The sequence below is a fragment of the Procambarus clarkii genome, chromosome 16, assembly GCF_040958095.1.
Source record: "Procambarus clarkii isolate CNS0578487 chromosome 16, FALCON_Pclarkii_2.0, whole genome shotgun sequence".
Classification (NCBI taxonomy): Eukaryota; Metazoa; Arthropoda; class Malacostraca; order Decapoda; family Cambaridae; genus Procambarus; species Procambarus clarkii.
Window position 1 is genome coordinate 21,593,982 of NC_091165.1, and position 18,247 is coordinate 21,612,228.

At 38.4% G+C, this 18,247-nt stretch overlaps 1 protein-coding gene across 1 annotated transcript; it reads left to right on the forward strand.

Annotated features, from left to right (window-relative positions):
* Positions 1–208: 208 nt before the first annotated feature.
* Positions 209–1,653, forward strand: LOC138365280 (protein PBMUCL2-like). Its single transcript, XM_069325560.1, has 2 exons — positions 209–223; positions 835–1,653. Exons 1-2 carry the CDS (start codon positions 209–211, stop codon positions 1,651–1,653), a joined length of 834 nt encoding a protein of 277 aa, XP_069181661.1.
* The last annotated feature ends 16,594 nt before the right edge of the window (positions 1,654–18,247 follow it).

An 18,247-nucleotide genomic window follows, 5' to 3' on the forward strand; every position in this document is an offset into this window, starting at 1 on the left:
TTTGTTCCGGCAATATTTCTTATACATGCTGGGAGGATATTGTATTTGCCGTGGACCTCTGATGTTCGTAGAGTTTTCTGATTGTACCTACGAGTTGGTAAATAGTTTGGTCTAAGGAAGGTTAGTCGTGTTCTGTTTGCGTTGACTTAGTGAGTCTTTAAAGGTTGAATGTGTAGGAAACACCTTTTAAAAAGTCTTCGCTTCGAACATGGTCAAGTGGATTGTGAGTCAAATATTGATTGATTTAGGTGTGAATGCGTCATTACTTGATTTTTTGCGTCGTGATCCAGACGGCCCATTGTTTTGATGATGGCCGGGTTTAATAAACTGTGTAATATGCGCTTTAATCACAACCTGGTACTTGAGGATCTCTTATCAAAATTCTTAACTCACTCTAAATGTTAAACAAGTGTCAACGTTTCCCCAAAACATAAACCTACCAATGCATTTACAGTCAAATTTCAATGTGGAATTCCGATCAAAAACCAATTATAATACTTTGTAAAACTGAAAAGTAATAATTACAACAACAACAAAAATGGAGAAACATTTCCTTATTACTACATATTTTGTATGCAAACACAACGACGAGGACAAGCAAAAAGAGTTAGATTTATATAGGTAAAATATTTTAGGCAGGCTGGTTTCAAAATTTTGGATGAAAAACATCGCATATTTTGCTTATTTTTTTTTTTAGCCTCCTTTTATACAGTTCTCTACATGAAAGAGACCCCTGTCAATATTTCCCTGGGTTATTGTTAACACGCTGGCCAAATTCGGCTAAAACTGCGGAGCACCGTATTGACACGATATTCATAAAACATACTCATAAAGACTCGCGGTAGTGCAATATCCCAACAAAAATCGATATACGCAAACAAAGGTCTTTTCAAGGGTGTCGGAACGTCGGCCTTCACCTACGGTAGTGTGTCGGCAGCACCGGCCTTCACCTTCGCTAGTGTGTCGGCAGCACCGGCCTTCACCTTCGCTAGTGTGTCGGCAGCACCGGCCTTCACCTTCGTCAGTGTGTCGGCAGCACCGGCCTTCACCTTCGCCAGTGTGTCGGCAGCACCGACCTTCACCTTCGTCAGTGTGTCGGCAGCACCGGCCTTCACCTTCGTCAGTGTGTCGGCAGCACCGGCCTTCACCTTCGTCAGTGTGTCGGCAGCACCGGCCTTCACCTTCGCCAGTGTGTCGACAGCACCGGCCTTCACCTTCGCCAGTGTGTCGACAGCACCGGCCTTCACCTTCGCCAGTGTGTCGGCAGCACCGGCCTTCACCTTCGCCAGTGTGTCGGCAGCACCGGCCTTCACCTTCGCCAGTGTGTCGGCAGCACCGGCCTTCACCTTCGCCAGTGTGTCGGCAGCACCGGCCTTCACCTTCGCCAGTGTGTCGGCAGCACCGGCCTTCACCTTCGCCAGTGTGTCGGCAGCACCGGCCTTCACCTTCGCCAGTGTGTCGGCAGCACCGGCCTTCACCTTCGCCAGTGTGTCGGCAGCACCGGCCTTCACCACCCCTAGGATATCAGCTACACACAGGTTTACCCACGCCCCGGGGGCGACTGTAGCACCCACATTGCCTAACCAATGCGCCTTAGAAGCGTCTGTATTCCCTCAGTGCTTCAGAGGCTTCAACCGTCCCACCAACCCTTAGCGTGCTTGCGACGTCGATCTTTCCCTGCTCAAATCCGTCACTTGCGTCGACTTTTCCTTCTAGGTGATACACCTAGGGTGATATAAGTAACTAGGCAAAGGCGGTTACTAAATTCTAAGACAATTATATGATCTTGGAGTGAACATCACGCCACACACAGCTTCAGAAACCCACGTCAGCAAGATAACATCAGCAGTATTTGTAAGAACTCTTTCCGTTCTCTATGTGGACTATTTAATTCCAGTTCCCATAATACGCAACAATAGCCTAGAATCCACATTTATTAAGGCCGGATATTAGTCATAAGGCTTGCACTACCAAAATGTATAATAAAAACTGATCGATAGACACAAAATGTTCGGAGTAGGAATCGCATCAGATGATATAGATTGTACTTAAGAGACTAGCATCAAAAATTGGGCCTCAGTTCAATAGACGAAACAAAAAACTACTAATTTCAAACTCTCGGAAATATGTATAAAGAGATATTTTACAGAGCTGGACCCAACTCCCAAAACTGCGGTCCGGGATCGGTCTGTTTGACTACGAGTGTTGACAAGAGATTGCATGTGTCCATTGTTTAGTTTGTGTGTTTGACAGTACCGGAAATGTATCTGGACAGTTGCATTGAGTGTGTGTGTGTGTGTGTGTGTGTGTGTGTGTGTGTGTGTGTGTGTGTGTGTGTGTGTGTGTGTGTGTGTGTGCTCACCTGTATAAACTTGCAGGGGCGAGATTCAGTTCATGGAGACTGTCTTTTGGGCTCTAGTCGCCTATTGCAATGATTCCTGACCCTCCTGCTCGTTATTCAATCTAAAACTATGGTAGGAGTTATCCTCAACTGCAAACACGCCGTTAATTTCTTCATTATTCTCTCTCTCTCTCTCTCTCTCTCTCTCTCTCTCTCTCTCTCTCTCTCTCTTGGGGAGAGAAGTTGGTTCATACAGGTCGGCGTTCATTCCCCGACCGTCCAAGTGGTTGGGCATCATTTCTTACCCCCCCCCCCACCCCGTCCCATCCCAAATTCTTATCCTGACCTCTTCTTAGTGCTAATATAGTCGAAATGGCTTCACGGTTTTCCCTGATAATTTTCCCTCCTTCTCTCTCTCTCTTCTCCCTCTCTCTCTCTCTCTCTCTCACACACACACACACACACACACACACACACACACACACACACACACACACACACACACACAAAGGGTACTGCCACTGGAACAATTGTAGAGACCCATAGCCTCTGAGAAGGGATTAAAGAGCCGGAAAAAAACTTGTCGTTTGACTAAATTCATATGCATATTTGATTCTCTTACCCCCCTTTTTGTTATTACACACCACATTGTACAAGGTTATACAATTACATAAATAATTGGTTGCAAGACTGAAAATTAAGAGGATTTAAAAAGTATGTCCTAAAGGCTGTAGATTCCATTGAACTACTCCGACTCTGGGCAGGAACCGAAGATGCAGTTGTCATTTCCCCTCTGGATAGCCACGCTGAGGCGCTGGAAAAGGAAGCTCACTGCTCTAGGGTCTCTTATTATTCTGATAAACTAGGAACCCAGATCACTGGCAAACCTTTAAGCGCACACTTCCCATGGACCATGGGTTTCAGATCCTATAGGAACAAAGTTGAACCGTTGGTCAGTTTCCCTGTACTCTTTTTGAACATGTGTCTGTGCGTAGCAGCGACTCCTGCTTGACCAACAGTGAGGGTGATGTATGTCGCTGCCAAGATGGATACATAAGTATAGTACAATGCCAATTGTGTGCCAGTTTTCGATGGGCGTAGTGTGATTCCATCCGGCCGACCAGCAAAGGCTCTCGAGTTATAGTACATTACATTGTGAACACACTACAACCTGGTAAAGGTAATCGTACCTGATTTCCTAGGTAAGGTAAACAGGGCGGAGTACAAGATCCCAGCTTTCGGTCTGCACCATCATATGGGTTTCCATTGCAGGATCAACCCCAACAGCCATCTTCTGAAGCTCACAAGCAATCCAGCTGGAATCGCCCCATTGTAGACCAAGCAGCTGCAACATGCCTAGAAGCTGCAACAACCCCAACATGATACTGCCCGACTTAAAGCTCCCCATGAAGGTGACTTCCTATTAGCAACCCCACTGTCGGCCACTGGCACGCGTCGCACACCACAGGCCCTCCTAATAATTGTGGCTCTCCGCCTCGCTGGCCCAGTCAACACCAAATACAGATGAATTTGCGGCGAGACAGTGGCCGACAGGTACGGCCGGCATGGCCTTCTCTGCCAAAGCACAGGGAGATGGTATGCAAGCGAAGTTAATGACATTATTAAGAAGAGCTTTACCGCAGCCGGTTGTCCAGCAGAGAGAGAACCTCGTTACATAATGCCCTGCAACTCTGACGAGTCTGTCGGTCGCCCAAACGGGATCATGGTGAATCGATGGAAGAATGGTAGACAGTTGATGTGGGACTACATTTGCGTTTCAACTTTAGCCAACACCTATGATGACTTCAGTGCTGCACAGGCAGGCGGTGCTTACACTCACCGGGAAGCAGCTAAGTCTCGTAAATACAGAGATATTGATCACCACTACAATTTTTTCCCCATTGCCTCAGAGACACTTGGTGCCTGGGGTAAAAGTGTTGCTAGTTTTTTGAAGGCGCTGGGTTCTATACTAATTGAAACAACTAGAGACCCTAGATCCGCCAGTTTTCTCTTTTAGCGCCTTAGTGTGGCTTTCCAGAGAGGAAATGCTCACTGCATCCATGGTTCCTGCCCGCCATCTGAGGAGCTGGAGAAATTGTACAACCTAAGACAAGTAGCCTTGTACCCTGCATGTAACCAATGTTGTAACCCTTTTTGTGTAATTTAAATTTTGTAAAATTTTAAACGAAATTAGTAATTGAAAGTTGCATTAGATGAATTTATACTAATTACAATTCATGGTAATATTTCTTAACTATCTGCAGGCTTATCACTTTGGGGGTTCCGGCGGAGCACGCCCCCATCCCGCGAGGGCTTTAAATGAAAAGTACAAGAATATAGGTAGTGGTGGGAGAAAACAATATATATATATATATATATATTAGTATATTTTGGTAGCAGTCTTTCCTGTAGACATATATTATTAAATATGACCGAAAAAGTAAGATTAATAATTCTAACACGAATTTTCTCAATCTTTCGTACATTACGCTTCACTGTTGGAGGTAAATCAAAAATCACTTCTCCAAAATTCATTTTTATTTCTAGTCTGACGCGACACGGGCGCGTTTCGTAAAACTTATTACATTTTCAAAGACTTCACAAATACACAACCGATTAGAACTTACGTATCTCTGATTTTATATCTACATTTGAGTGAGGTGGGAGGGGTGATGTGGCATTAACACAAGACAGAACAAGAGGGGATATTAATAGGTTTGTTTCTGTTCTGTCTTGTGTTGATACTTTTAATACCCTATTAATATCCCCTCTTGTTCTGTCTTGTGTTAATGCCACATCACCCCTCCCACCTCACTCAAATGTAGATATAAAATCAGGGATACGTAAGTTCTAATCAGTTGTGTATTTGTGAAGTCTTTGAAAATGTAATAAGTTTTACGAAACGCGCCCGTGTCGCGTCAGACTAGAAATAAAAATGAATTTTGGAGAAGTGATTTTTGATTTACCTCCAACAGTGAAGCGTAATGTACGAAAGATTGAGAAAATTCGTGTTAGAATTATTAATCTTACTTTTTCGGTCATATTTAATAATATATATATATATATATATATATATATATATATATATATATATATATATATATATATATATATATATATATATGATTTTGGATCATCTGTGCTTTCTAGAATTCAGCTGCTATTTACAAATATATGATTTGTGGAATATCGTAAAACAATGATTGTGATGCTTTTCAGAGAATGTTTTAAAAATAATTAAAATATTCTATTCAAATAAAGGAATTACAACTGTTGATCCATCTTTTACATGCAATCATTTTGATTTGTATGAATTGTGAAAAACTTCATGGGGGGGGGTCATAGTTAATAAAATTTGATTCACAGAGATGGGATATTCATGGATTCATATGACTTTTTATTTTGTATATTTTGTATAAAGACTGTGAATAGAATATTGAAATAAAAGAATTGTTGCTTTACCAAGATTCTCGGTCTGCAAATTTATCCGGAGCCAAATTTGATTTGTTACATATTATATAAAGATTACGCAGCACAAGATATTTTTTGATGAATAGATCACTTTCTACGGCCAAGCTTCAGATGAGTTGATGAACGATAACTTTTCCTTGTCATTTTCGTTTTGAAGTAGCAATGAGAAAGAAACACGAACCCCTCCCTAATAATAATAGATATATTAATTTTCAGTGTTTTGTAAAATTTGAATATTCCAAATGGAATGCTGAACTGTAGAACAATAAACGTACAATCTACCTATCCTCTCTTAGGCTTAAATCAGAAATTCTAGGCCTAATATAATGAATAATAGGCTTAATTTAATTTATAAAGTTAATATGCTAGGTCAAGGGAGGTATTAGTTTTGTTGTTGACTAACTCCATTATATATATATTTATATTATTCGTTTGACTAGTAGCTGCCAAAAGTTGTATTTTTGTATATCAGGTTAGAATACATAGAAGACTTAACCTTTTATCTCCTAATATTATTTTTTCATGTAACATATCCTTCTGTTTAATGTTTTTTTCCAAAATATTTCGAAATCACGGCAGATATTTTTCCTGAATCCAAAATTATTATTTTCCCGCTAGATTCTTCCAATCTTTTCAACTTTTTCAGTTTCACATTGCATGAGTCCGTCAAATTGTCTTATCTTATATATTATTTTCCCAATTTTTCATTTAAGGGCTGAAAAGAAATATTTTAATTTTTATTTCCATTGTAACATTATCTTCATTACACTTCCCTTTCTCCTTGGTCTCATGTTTCTCAAATTATTAATTTCTTTAATTCTTGCTCTTCAAATCTACAAATTTTCCATAGTATATATCTAATTATTGTTTCTTTTAAGCCTTTCTTGTTTTTGTTATTTCTTTTGGTTGGTTTAATTTTTCTTCTGAATATATATAATTTATTTAAATCTGCTTATTTCTCTCTCTCATCACTTATCTTGCTCTTCTTTGTTCCTATACCGCTTCTTTCTCCGCTCTTGCTTATTCCTACCTCGTTCACCTTGCGGGAGAATCATCTCATCCCGGGAGTGGAGAGTGGAGAGATTGTGGCACCATATTAATATGGTCTAGCAGCAGCTCGCTCAAGATGCGGCAGCAGAGAGAGAGAGAGAGAGAGAGAGAGAGAGAGAGAGAGAGAGAGAGAGAGAGAGAATTCCATGGCGTAATGTCGCAGCAAAATCCCCGCAGCAGGATGGAAGCAATTTCAGCAATGTTCCCTTTCACCTGATGCCTCTCTTTACCCAGCTCTTCACGTATCTAGATTGGGAAGTTAGACATCTGTCGTCAGCAGCATCCTTGGAGAGTGAAAAAAAATGAAATTTTTTTACCTTCCAGATTGAGCGGGTAATCTCCTTGTTGAAAATAAAGATACTTTTACTGCAGTATCTACTAGTACTTTAATTTAAATTTTATTTTTGTTACTACAAATCTTAAGTGAACATTAAGGACCGGGATATCCAAGGAGAAAACTTTCTAAATCTTTCATGTGCATTATCATCTACAGACACTACTGCAACTTCTACACTGAAGGTTAATACAACCACTGCTATAACTTGTGCAGTTGTTGGTAGACAACGCACAAGTTGTCAAGAACGCACTTCTCAGCCTACTACGCAAGGCCCGATTTGCCTAATAAGCCAAATTTTCATGAATTAATTGTTTTTCGACTACCTAACCTAACTTTTTCGGCTACCTAACCTAACCTAACCTATAAAGATAGGTTAGGTTAGGTTAGGTAGGGTTGGTTAGGTTTGGTCATATATCTACGTTAATTTTAACTCCAATAAAACAAATTTGACCTCATACATAATAAAATGGGTAGCTCTATCATTTCATAAGAAAAAAATTTGAGAAAATATATTAATTCAGGAAAACTTGGCTTATTAGGCAAATCGGGCCTTGCATAATAGGCTGAGAAGTGCGTTGTGGCTACTAGGTACGACATATATATATATATATATATATATATATATATATATATATATATATATATATTGTGACGATAATCTCCTTCAAGAGAGATTGAGCCTGCTCTTCCCTCCTAAGTACGTCCCTATACAACTATGGAAGAAATATCCAACAAATACAACACCAAGGTTTGCCAGAGAGCAAACGTATTCAGCACCGGGAACACCTGCTCCACCTCCACCACTCCAACCACCAAACTACCTGTCCATCGCCTGCTCATCGCTGATTGGCTGGTGCCCTGTCGTACCTGCTCCCTCCACCCGCCACACTAGTTGATGTCTGGGGCCACCACGACCTACAGCCCTCAGAATATCCCGTGCTTTCCACAAGTTAACACGTCTCATTTGTAGACTAAGCCCTGGCTTATGTGTACTAAGAGAGGTGGCAGCTTAAAGTCAATATTCCTGCAACCATATATCTCCTTGTATATTACTCACCTGTCTTAACGTAACTTTTTATTTTGCCAGTGATTATTCTTATTATTTTGTTTGATTGACTTATGTTACACTTATGTCCATTTTTATTCATGTTTTGCTTTTCTAACGTAATTAAAATTTCATTGTTAAATTTACTTGTGTTTTGTGTGTCTTCCCATTACCTTACCACAGATGAAAGTTCCATATTTTCTCTTTTTGTTTCCTTATGTGACGAGGCCATACCCCTAGCTTTTGAAACAGCCGAACACCAACGCGTTACCGTCACAATATATATGTATATATATATATGTGTATATATATATATATATATATATATATGTCGTACCTAGTAGCCAGAACTCACTTCTCAGCCTACTATTCAAGGCCCGATTTGCCTAATAAGCCAAGTTTTCCTGAATTAATATATTTACTATATTTTTTTTCTGATGAAATGATAAAGCAACCCTTTTCTCTATGTATGAGGTCAATTTTTTTTTATTGGAGTTAAAATTAACGTAGATATATGACCGAACCTAACCAACCCTACCTAACCTAACCTAACCTATATTTATAGGTAAGGTTAGGTTAGGTAGCCAAAAAAAGCTAGGTTAGGTTAGGTTAGGTAGGTTAGGTAGACGAAAAAACATTAATTCATGAAAACTTGGCTTATTAGGCAAATCGGGCCTTGAATAGTAGGCTGAGAAGTGCGTTCTGGCTATTAGGTACGACATATATATATATATATATATTCTTTAACCTTAGCAGATAGATTGGGAGATCCAAGTAATGGGTAGCAGGATAACGGAGAATAATGCTATTGGAACGAAAGATGTGGGCTTAGTGTCGGCGACCATCACACGAGGTCGCCAAATACCCAATACAAACATTTGGCCTGCTGACGGAATCAGAATACAGGGCAGAGGAATGGAGCGTGAGAATCGAGTTATATTATTGTTTATATGCACCATTTTATGTGAATATTGTTATACAGTCACACACATATACACGTCACGAATATATATATTTTGTTTGCTAAAGCAAAATGAAAACCATTTTGCTTTAGCAAAAGCATCTCTTAATGGAATTTCCAACATTACAACGTGTTATTTTTTTGAAACGTAATTCCATATCTCCTTCACCACGTCATTCGCCGTCCTGGAAAATAACACCTCGTAAGTGTTCGAATCACGTGTCACACAAACGTCAAACTCGCCTTCAGTTTTGAATTTTACTTTAAAGAATGCCTTCCGGATCTTATCCTTCGTCTTCACAATAGGCAGAGGAAGTGAAACAATAGTTAAAATGATATCAAAAAATTGCATTTTCTCTTGGCGTGACTTCAGTGGAAAAAAATGCAAATTTTCTGGGATTGGTCGACATTGTCATCCCTAAAAGAAAAAATTTGTTTGTTCAGTTCTGTAATTTACACTCATTACCTTTCGTATAATCCTCGGCCATGTATAACGGTGAATATGAGCAGCATCCTCACTTTCCCGTGTGTCAGTGAATATGAGCAGCACCCCCTCATTGTCCTCGTGGCAGTCAATATGAGTGGTAATCATATTTCCAACCATGGCATAGAGTATGAATACCATCCTCACCATCCTGTGTGACAGTGAAGATTAACGCCATCTTCACTGTCACACAGTGAATATGACAGTATATAGACAATATCCTCACTGTAACTGATGGTAGTAGTTGAATATAAATTTTGTTTTATATACAAGCACTGAACATATCAAGATATTACAAAATATATTTTATAATATATTGGTATGTTCAGACATCAACAACAGCGGCCTGCAACGCCAGTCAGAGGTCGCAATACAGTCGTAGCAATGACCTCACGAGCCAATACTGTGCCGGTGATGTCAATAGCAGGAAATTAATCCTGTCTCAGTTAATGAACACGAATTTTTGCTCTTTTTTTCCTGTGTAGCAATTCCTCTCTCTCTCTCTCTCTCTCTCTCTCTCTCTCTCTTTTTGTTGTCGTTTCTTCGTATATTTCTTTTGCGTTTTATGTTACTCTTTCTTCCTCTGAATATTCCCATGAGTAGACCAAACGGTTAGTTTGGTTGATATAGATGAGCTGTTCTGTTGTACCGTCTGTTCTGTTGTTTACTTCCAGGTACCCATTTACTGTTAGGTGAAGAGGCCATCAGGGTGAAATAAACTCTGCCCATTTGTTTTCGCCATCGACAAGGATCGATTCCCGGTCCCTAGGATTACGAATCCAGAGTACTGTCCTCTCAGCAACCAGGCCCTTCCCCCCCCCCTCTCTCCCCACACACACTGTGTGTGTATATAAAATAATTTTTCACGTGTATTGTTACATAAATTTTGCCCAAATGGAGTTGCACAAAAATTCTCCACACTTAGTGCTGCATCGTGCAAAGTATTTATTAACAATGAGAACGCAATTCGAACCCCATCTCCAGTGTATAATAAGACGAGTGGTCTTTGTTAAACACAAAGGGCGAACTTGTTACGCGGTGTTGTGAATGGCCACCAAACTTATGTATTGTACTAAACTTATAACAAATATTCTCTTACACTGGCCCCGTCTTCCTCACTGCTGCTTTGATTACATTATATATATATATATATATATATATATATATATATATATATATATATATATATATATATATATTTATTTTGTGAGGGTACCACCTCTGGTGCCAATGTGGGGACCCATAGCCTTGGAGAAGAAAATAAAAAGTATTCAGAGGAGACCTTGTGGTTTCTCACTGAACACTAATATTATCCTCTCCTACCACCCCCATTCTTTTGTATGTACACATATATATTTACTTTATTTGAACTTTGTTACAAAAAAGGAGTTACATATGGGTTACAAAGATATATATATTATATATATATATATATATATATATATATATATATATATATATATATATATATATATATATATATATACTTTTTGTTTAAATCTGAAAGGGGTACCACCTCTGGTACAAGTGTAGGGTCCCATAGCCTCGGAGAAGAAAATAAAGATTATTCCGAGAAGATCTTGTGGATCCTCATTGAACACTTTGATATATTCTTCTCCTACCACCTAGGAGATAGGTAAATCCACACACCCAGGTACACACACACGGAGGGAGAAGCAGACAAATTGACTGAGAAATACAAGCAGAGACCCACAACAAGGCCTTGAAGTCTCTCTCTCGTTTACGAAGATCAGAGCACAGCATATAGTGTTCGAAGCTTCGAGACGGGTCAGTCTCACACAGAGGACCACTCGCTCACTCTCTACTCAAATGTAGTCTTCAGGAGAATGTTTTGGCTGTGGTCGAGGTCCTTGTGATCACATTACTATGCACGGCAAGGCGGCCATCTGCATGCTGATGCCGCCTTCCTCCAGGCAAGGGATTATTCTCCTCAGTACTTGCACATTTTTTTCCCTTAAAATTAGCAAAGCAAAGCTAAGCAAGCCATAGTTGGCAAGACCGCTTTCGCTGTGCTTCTACATACTGCATGTATATATTATATATATATATATATATATATATATATATATATATATATATATATATATATATAATGTCGTACCTAGTAGCCAGAACGCACTTCTCAGCCTACTATGCAAGGCCCGATTTGCCTAATAAGCCTAGTTTTCATGAATTAATTGTTTTTCGACTACCTAACCTACCTAACCTAACCTAACCTAACTTTTTCGGCTACCTAACCTAACCTAACCTATAAAGATAGGTTAGGTTAGGTTAGGTAGGGTTGGTTAGGTTCGGTCATATATCTACGTTAATTTTAACTCAAATGAAAAAAAATGACCTCATACATAATGAAATGGGTAGCTTTATCATTTCATAAGAAAAAAATTAGAGAAAATCTATTAATTCAGGAAAACTTGGTTTATTAGGCAAATCGGGCCTTGCATAGTAGGCTGAGAAGTGAGTTCTGGCTACTAGGTACGACATATATATATATATATATATATATATATATATATATATATATATGTCGTACCTAGTAGCCAGAACTCACTTTTCAGCCTACTATTCAAGGCCCGATTTGCCTAATAAGCCAAGTTTTCCTGAATTAATATATTTACTATAATTTTTTTCTTAAGAAATGATAAAGCAACCATTTTCTCTATGTATGAGGTCAATTTTTTTTTATTGGAGTTAAAATTAACGTAGATATATGACCGAACCTAACCAACCCTACCTAACCTAACCTAACCTATATTTATAGGTAAGGTTAGGTTAGGTAGCCAAAAAAAGCTAGGTTAGGTTAGGTTAGGTAGGTTAGGTAGACGAAAAAACATTAATTCATGAAAACTTGGCTTATTAGGCAAATCGGGCCTTGAATAGTAGGCTGAGAAGTGCGTTCTGGCTATTAGGTACGACATATATATATATATATATATATATATATATATATATATATATATATATATATATATATATATATATATATTTATATATATATATATATATATAATGTTGTTGAATATGACCGTAAGGGTAAGATTAACAATTTTAACACGAATCTTCTCAATATTTCTTACGTTTTTCTTCACTGTCGAGGGTAATTGAAAAATTAACTCTCCAAAATTCATTCTTAACATTATTATTTTTGGTCTGACGCCTGAACGCGTTTCGTAAGCTTCTTACATTTTCAAAGACAAGTTTACAGATAACATTCATCATACTTATACTTGTTTTGGATGAGGTGATATGGACATTACTGATTGTAGTAATTGAAAACAATAAGTACAAAAGCAAAAACAAAATAAAGGCTAACCTTCCCATGAAAAACTTCCTAGACACCAAGCAGAACGCCTTGAAGGAAACCAACGTCGTCTATGCCTTCACATACCCACTTGGGGACTGTAAGCCCCAAAGAACACAGTATATAGGCAAGACAACAACGTCTCTTTCCAGGCGATTAACAATGCATAAACAACAGGGCTCCATCAAGGAACATATATTCTCTTCTCACAACCAGGCCATCACCAGAGAAATCTTAACAAACAACACAGAAATCATCGATAGATACAGCGATAGCAGGCGGCTTGACATCTGCGAGGCACTACACATCAAAAAGTCTACACCAGCACTCAACAGTCAATTAATGCATAACTATATTCTACCCACTTCAAGAACCCCGAACTAGTATGGAAGCAGCAAGAGGATGTATGGGCTAATAGGCCTTCTGCAGTTACTTCCAATCTTATGATCTCATACCCATTGTTTCGTGTTCTGCTTTCTGTTTCACCTCACCCAAAACTTTTGTGCCATATCACCTCACCCAAAATGAGTATAAGTATGAATGTATTTTGTATGTAAACTAAGTCTTTGTAAATGTAATAAGGAATAGCGAAACGCGTTCAGGCGTCAGAACAGGAATAAAAAGAAGGAATTTTGGAGAGTTACTTTATCAATTACCCTCGACAGTGAAGAAAAACGTAAGAAATATTGAAAAGATTCGTGTTAAAATTGTTAATCTTACCCTTTCGGTCATATTCAACAACATATATATATATATATATATATATATATATATATATATATATATATATATATATATATATATATATATATATATATATATATATATGTCGTACCTAGTAGCCAGAACTCACTTCTCAGCCTACTATGCAAGGCCCGATTTGCCTAATAAGCCAAGTTTTCATGAATTAATGTTTTTTCGTCTACCTAACCTACCTAACCTAACCTAACCTAGCTTTTTTTGGCTACCTAACCTAACCTTACCTATATATATAGGTTAGGTTAGGTTAGGTAGGGTTGGTTAGGTTCGGTCATATATTTACGTTAATTTTAACTCCAATAAAAAAAATTGACCTCATACATAGTGAAAAGGGTAGCTTTATCATTTCATAAGAAAAAAATTATAGTAAATATATTAATTCATGAAAACTTGGCTTATTAGGCAAATCGGGCCTTGAATAGTAGGCTGAGAAGTGAGTTCTGGCTACTAGGTACGACATATATATATATATATATATATATATATATATATATATATATATATATATATGCAATTGACGATCACGAAACACTGATCATTTGTATGCGGAAAATCCACAAAGAAATTGGAAAGGAAGATGAACGTTTCGGCCGTTTTACAGCCGTTATCAACCAGTCTCGTGTTGACTGGTTAACGTATATATTATATATATATATATATATATATATATATATATATATATATATATATATATATATATATATATATATATATATATATATATATATATATAATATTAATGTTGCGAACGCATAAGCTCAGCATTTACGTGGCAGCAGTACGGGGAAGAAAAGTTTCAGCTGCGAGAAGGAGAACCCCATTGATCTGTTTTTGCAGTTAAAGGAGCGACCATTGAAACACTGTCTAACAAGCCTCTTGCCCTAAACCCTCGTTGATTGGCTGCCGGTCCCCTCTGTTGATGATAGATCCAACACTCTATACCTGCAACACCGGCGCTACAAATCCCTTCTAATGAAGAGCTCTTGCCTGGGGGATGTTCCACGAGTGTGTGTGGGCCACAGTTTAATTTCACACAGATGAAAGACTTTGCATATGAACCAAGCGAATAATTGTGTTTCTTATGAAATCAATTCCCTTCTCCCTCGTTTACGAATTTCTTCTATACTTGACTCTTTACAAATTATAAATTATACAGGGCATTGCTATGAAAACATATATCTTCTATAATAATTTTTTTTTACATAATTCTTTACAAATTAAGATTTGTAATTTGTTCTCAGTTTGAAGGGTAATAATCTATTTCAAAATAATTTGCATTTATGTCCATCTAGATGAGAACCCTGTAAATAGGAAGAGTAACAAGAATTAAGCAATGATTGAGTGGGAAATAAAACATCGAAAAGAGAATAGCAAGCCGGGGCAATAATGCCAATGAAAGAAATATCCCACAAGGATCGGGTTAAAATTATTTGGATAAATTAATAAAATCACAAAGAAAAACACAAGTATAAGAATGAGGCAGAGCAGTCAACCATTGGGTCAGATTATTGAGGTAATAATACTGACAATTAAAATTGACAAGTGATGTGAGGAAGAAAATACTGCAGTCTCTGAAATGTTCAGAAAACCCAGAGTTCATGAGAAAAAAAATGGAATGCAACATGGGAGGAAAAATGGGGCAACATGGCATAACGAGAGGAACATGAGACGAGGAGGAAGTTGGAAATTAAATAGGAATAAATGAGAAATAAGTAAATATTAGAATACAGGGCTCGTGGTTAGCAAATGGTTAGCAAAATAGCATAACTCATCTCATAACCCTGAGATGAGTTATGGAGGTGATTCTTCGCTAACAATTTCCTAACCAAGTTCTCAAGAAAACTACAAAAGAGACGAGATATATTTAAATACTAAAACACCCATGGTCAGGAGCCGGAACCCAAGAACTAGCTCCCCTGTCCCCGGTAGACACCGATACATTAGTACACACACCTATAATCCACCCTCGCCAACCACTATTCAGTGTAAACCCCAAAAATATTCTCCACCAGAACCTTCCTCATAGCTGATAATTCATAAGCATTTTGGCTTATTATATTGCACTTAGCGCGCCCCAGAGACACCAAATCTCGGCCGGGGAGGGCCCTAATGTGCTCCCCTGTGTGTACTCTGCGATGTTTAGCACTTTGCGGGAATAACGAAGTGGGAGTCGCTATGCCTGCGGGACCCGCACGAGTACAAAGTCGAGAAATTTAAGCTCCTGGGTTTTCGATAAGCTAAAGTGGAATGACTGCATTTTGCCTTTTAAGCGTAGAAGTAAATGCTTATTATTCGATAGATTGTTTAATTAACATTAATTATCTATATAAAAGGGAATGTCAATTTGTCTGTCCATGGCCGGAGGTTAGACGCTTAGGGCAAGCCTCTCCTAACTTTGCAGGGGGACTAGTGGACGGTAAGGGACTGTTATAAATTAGTCTTGGACGGCCCAATAGTACCTCTTTAAGCAAAGTTGGCTTCTAAACTTCTAAAGCTAGGGCGCAAAGCCAGGGTAGGGTGATTCGGGGGAGAAGCTGTTACCCAGGCAGCAGGTCCCCCCCTTTCCACGGCGCTGAAAGTCTCCAATGGAAAGGCACACGCCAATACGATTGGTTCCAGCGCCGTCGCAGGAACTGTTAGTTCCGGGGTTGACCTCGAAGGTGGTGAAGAAGGGCACAAGTATAAGAATGAGGCAGAGCAGTCAACCACTAGGTCAGATTATTGAAGTAATAATACCCTAATACGCTCTAGCAACTGTATTTCCATTTCTGATACACAGAAATCACAATAGCGTAATACATCATATTTACAAATTCTGCGGGATCCGTGTGCGGGCAGTAGCACCCCCGATTGCAATTCCTTTGACGATGTCGTGGCGCAATCGATTAAGGCGCGTCTGGGATCATTCCGGACGAAGGTTCGAACCCTCATTACGTCCTTTGTAGATTTGTTCTTTATCTTACGAAGACTTTATTTTAACGATTATCTTTATTTCTACGAATGTTGAGTCGATTAATTTCAATATTTGAAGTAATAACTAGTAATGTTTTTATGCTTTCTGTAATATAACAAATATCCACAGAGTAAAGAGGATTTAAGCTCTACAGTGCAGACAGACATTTACAAAGCAAACTACACTCTAAACTCTCTGCAGTAGCACAGACATCCACAAAAAAATGATAATTTAATTTCAGCTTTACACGTGTGTATACGGATAAAAAGAACTAGATAATTAAACCGAATAATGACAAATGTCTCACGGCCAAAGGACGAGTAAAACTGAGAAAGTTTTTTTAGAACAGAAAACTTTAAACTTTTAAGTATATAACGGAGACAAGTACAAAGGTAAGTAACATATTCCAGGGACCAGATTCACGAAAGCACTTACGCAAGCACTTACGAACCTGTACATCTTTTCTCAATCTTTGGCGGCTTTGTTTACAATTATTAAACAGTTAATGAGCTCCGAAGCACCAGGAGGCTGTTTATAACAATAACAACAGTTGATTGGGAAGTTTTCATGCTTGTAAACTGTTTAATAAATGTAACTAAAGCCGTCAAAGATTGAGGAAAGATGTACACGTTCGTAAGTGCTTGCGTAAGTGCTTTCGTGAATCTGGCCCCAGAACATTATTTTAAACATTAATGGACCAAAGTTCGCGCAGCGCTAAAACCCATATTATAAATTACAAACCCATTACAAAAATTATAGAAAAACGCAAACTGCACAGTATTAAAACTAGCACAAACGTAGCACTTCAACTTATTACTAAAAATTAATAACGTGAGTTAGAGAAAATAAGAAATATTGACCAATAAACGTCAGAAAATAAGGGGCTATAGACAAAAAGTTCCCCGAAATATACATACTGCGAAGTTGAAATGTGTGTTCCTAACAAGGACAGAAAATAGACGCAAAATTTCTAAAGGGAGCATTATACAAGGCCCACGAGAGTTGGTCATGACTTAAGGAACAAAACAACTTAAGATTTAAAAGTTTTTTCAGAGGAAGAGTTTAGGAACAGAAATAAGAAATTGCTAGACCAAAATCTACTTTTATGTGAATTGCATCAAGAATTTGTAATCTTACATCTTGGGTTTTGTCTATTATACAAGTGTTTTTATTCAACATTTCTCTTGTTACGGTGATGTCATGGGCTTGTCTCATGTGATTTCTGGGGGCACCGGATTGATGATGACAGGTCAAACGCCTCGTCAGCTTGATCGACGTCATACCTACGTACTTAGATTGAAGGTTACATTCTTCATGGGGGCAGGTGTACATGTACACAACGTTTGACTGCTGTAAACGGTTCTCCGTCGGCTTCGGGCTGTTTTTGATAAGGAGGTCGGTAGGCATCTTTGTTTTGTAGAATATGATCAGGTCTATGTTTTGGTTCTGAGTAAGGCTTTTTACTCCTTTACGGATTATTTCTTTCATTACTCTGTCTTCTTTTTTATGTTCACTGTGCGCGGT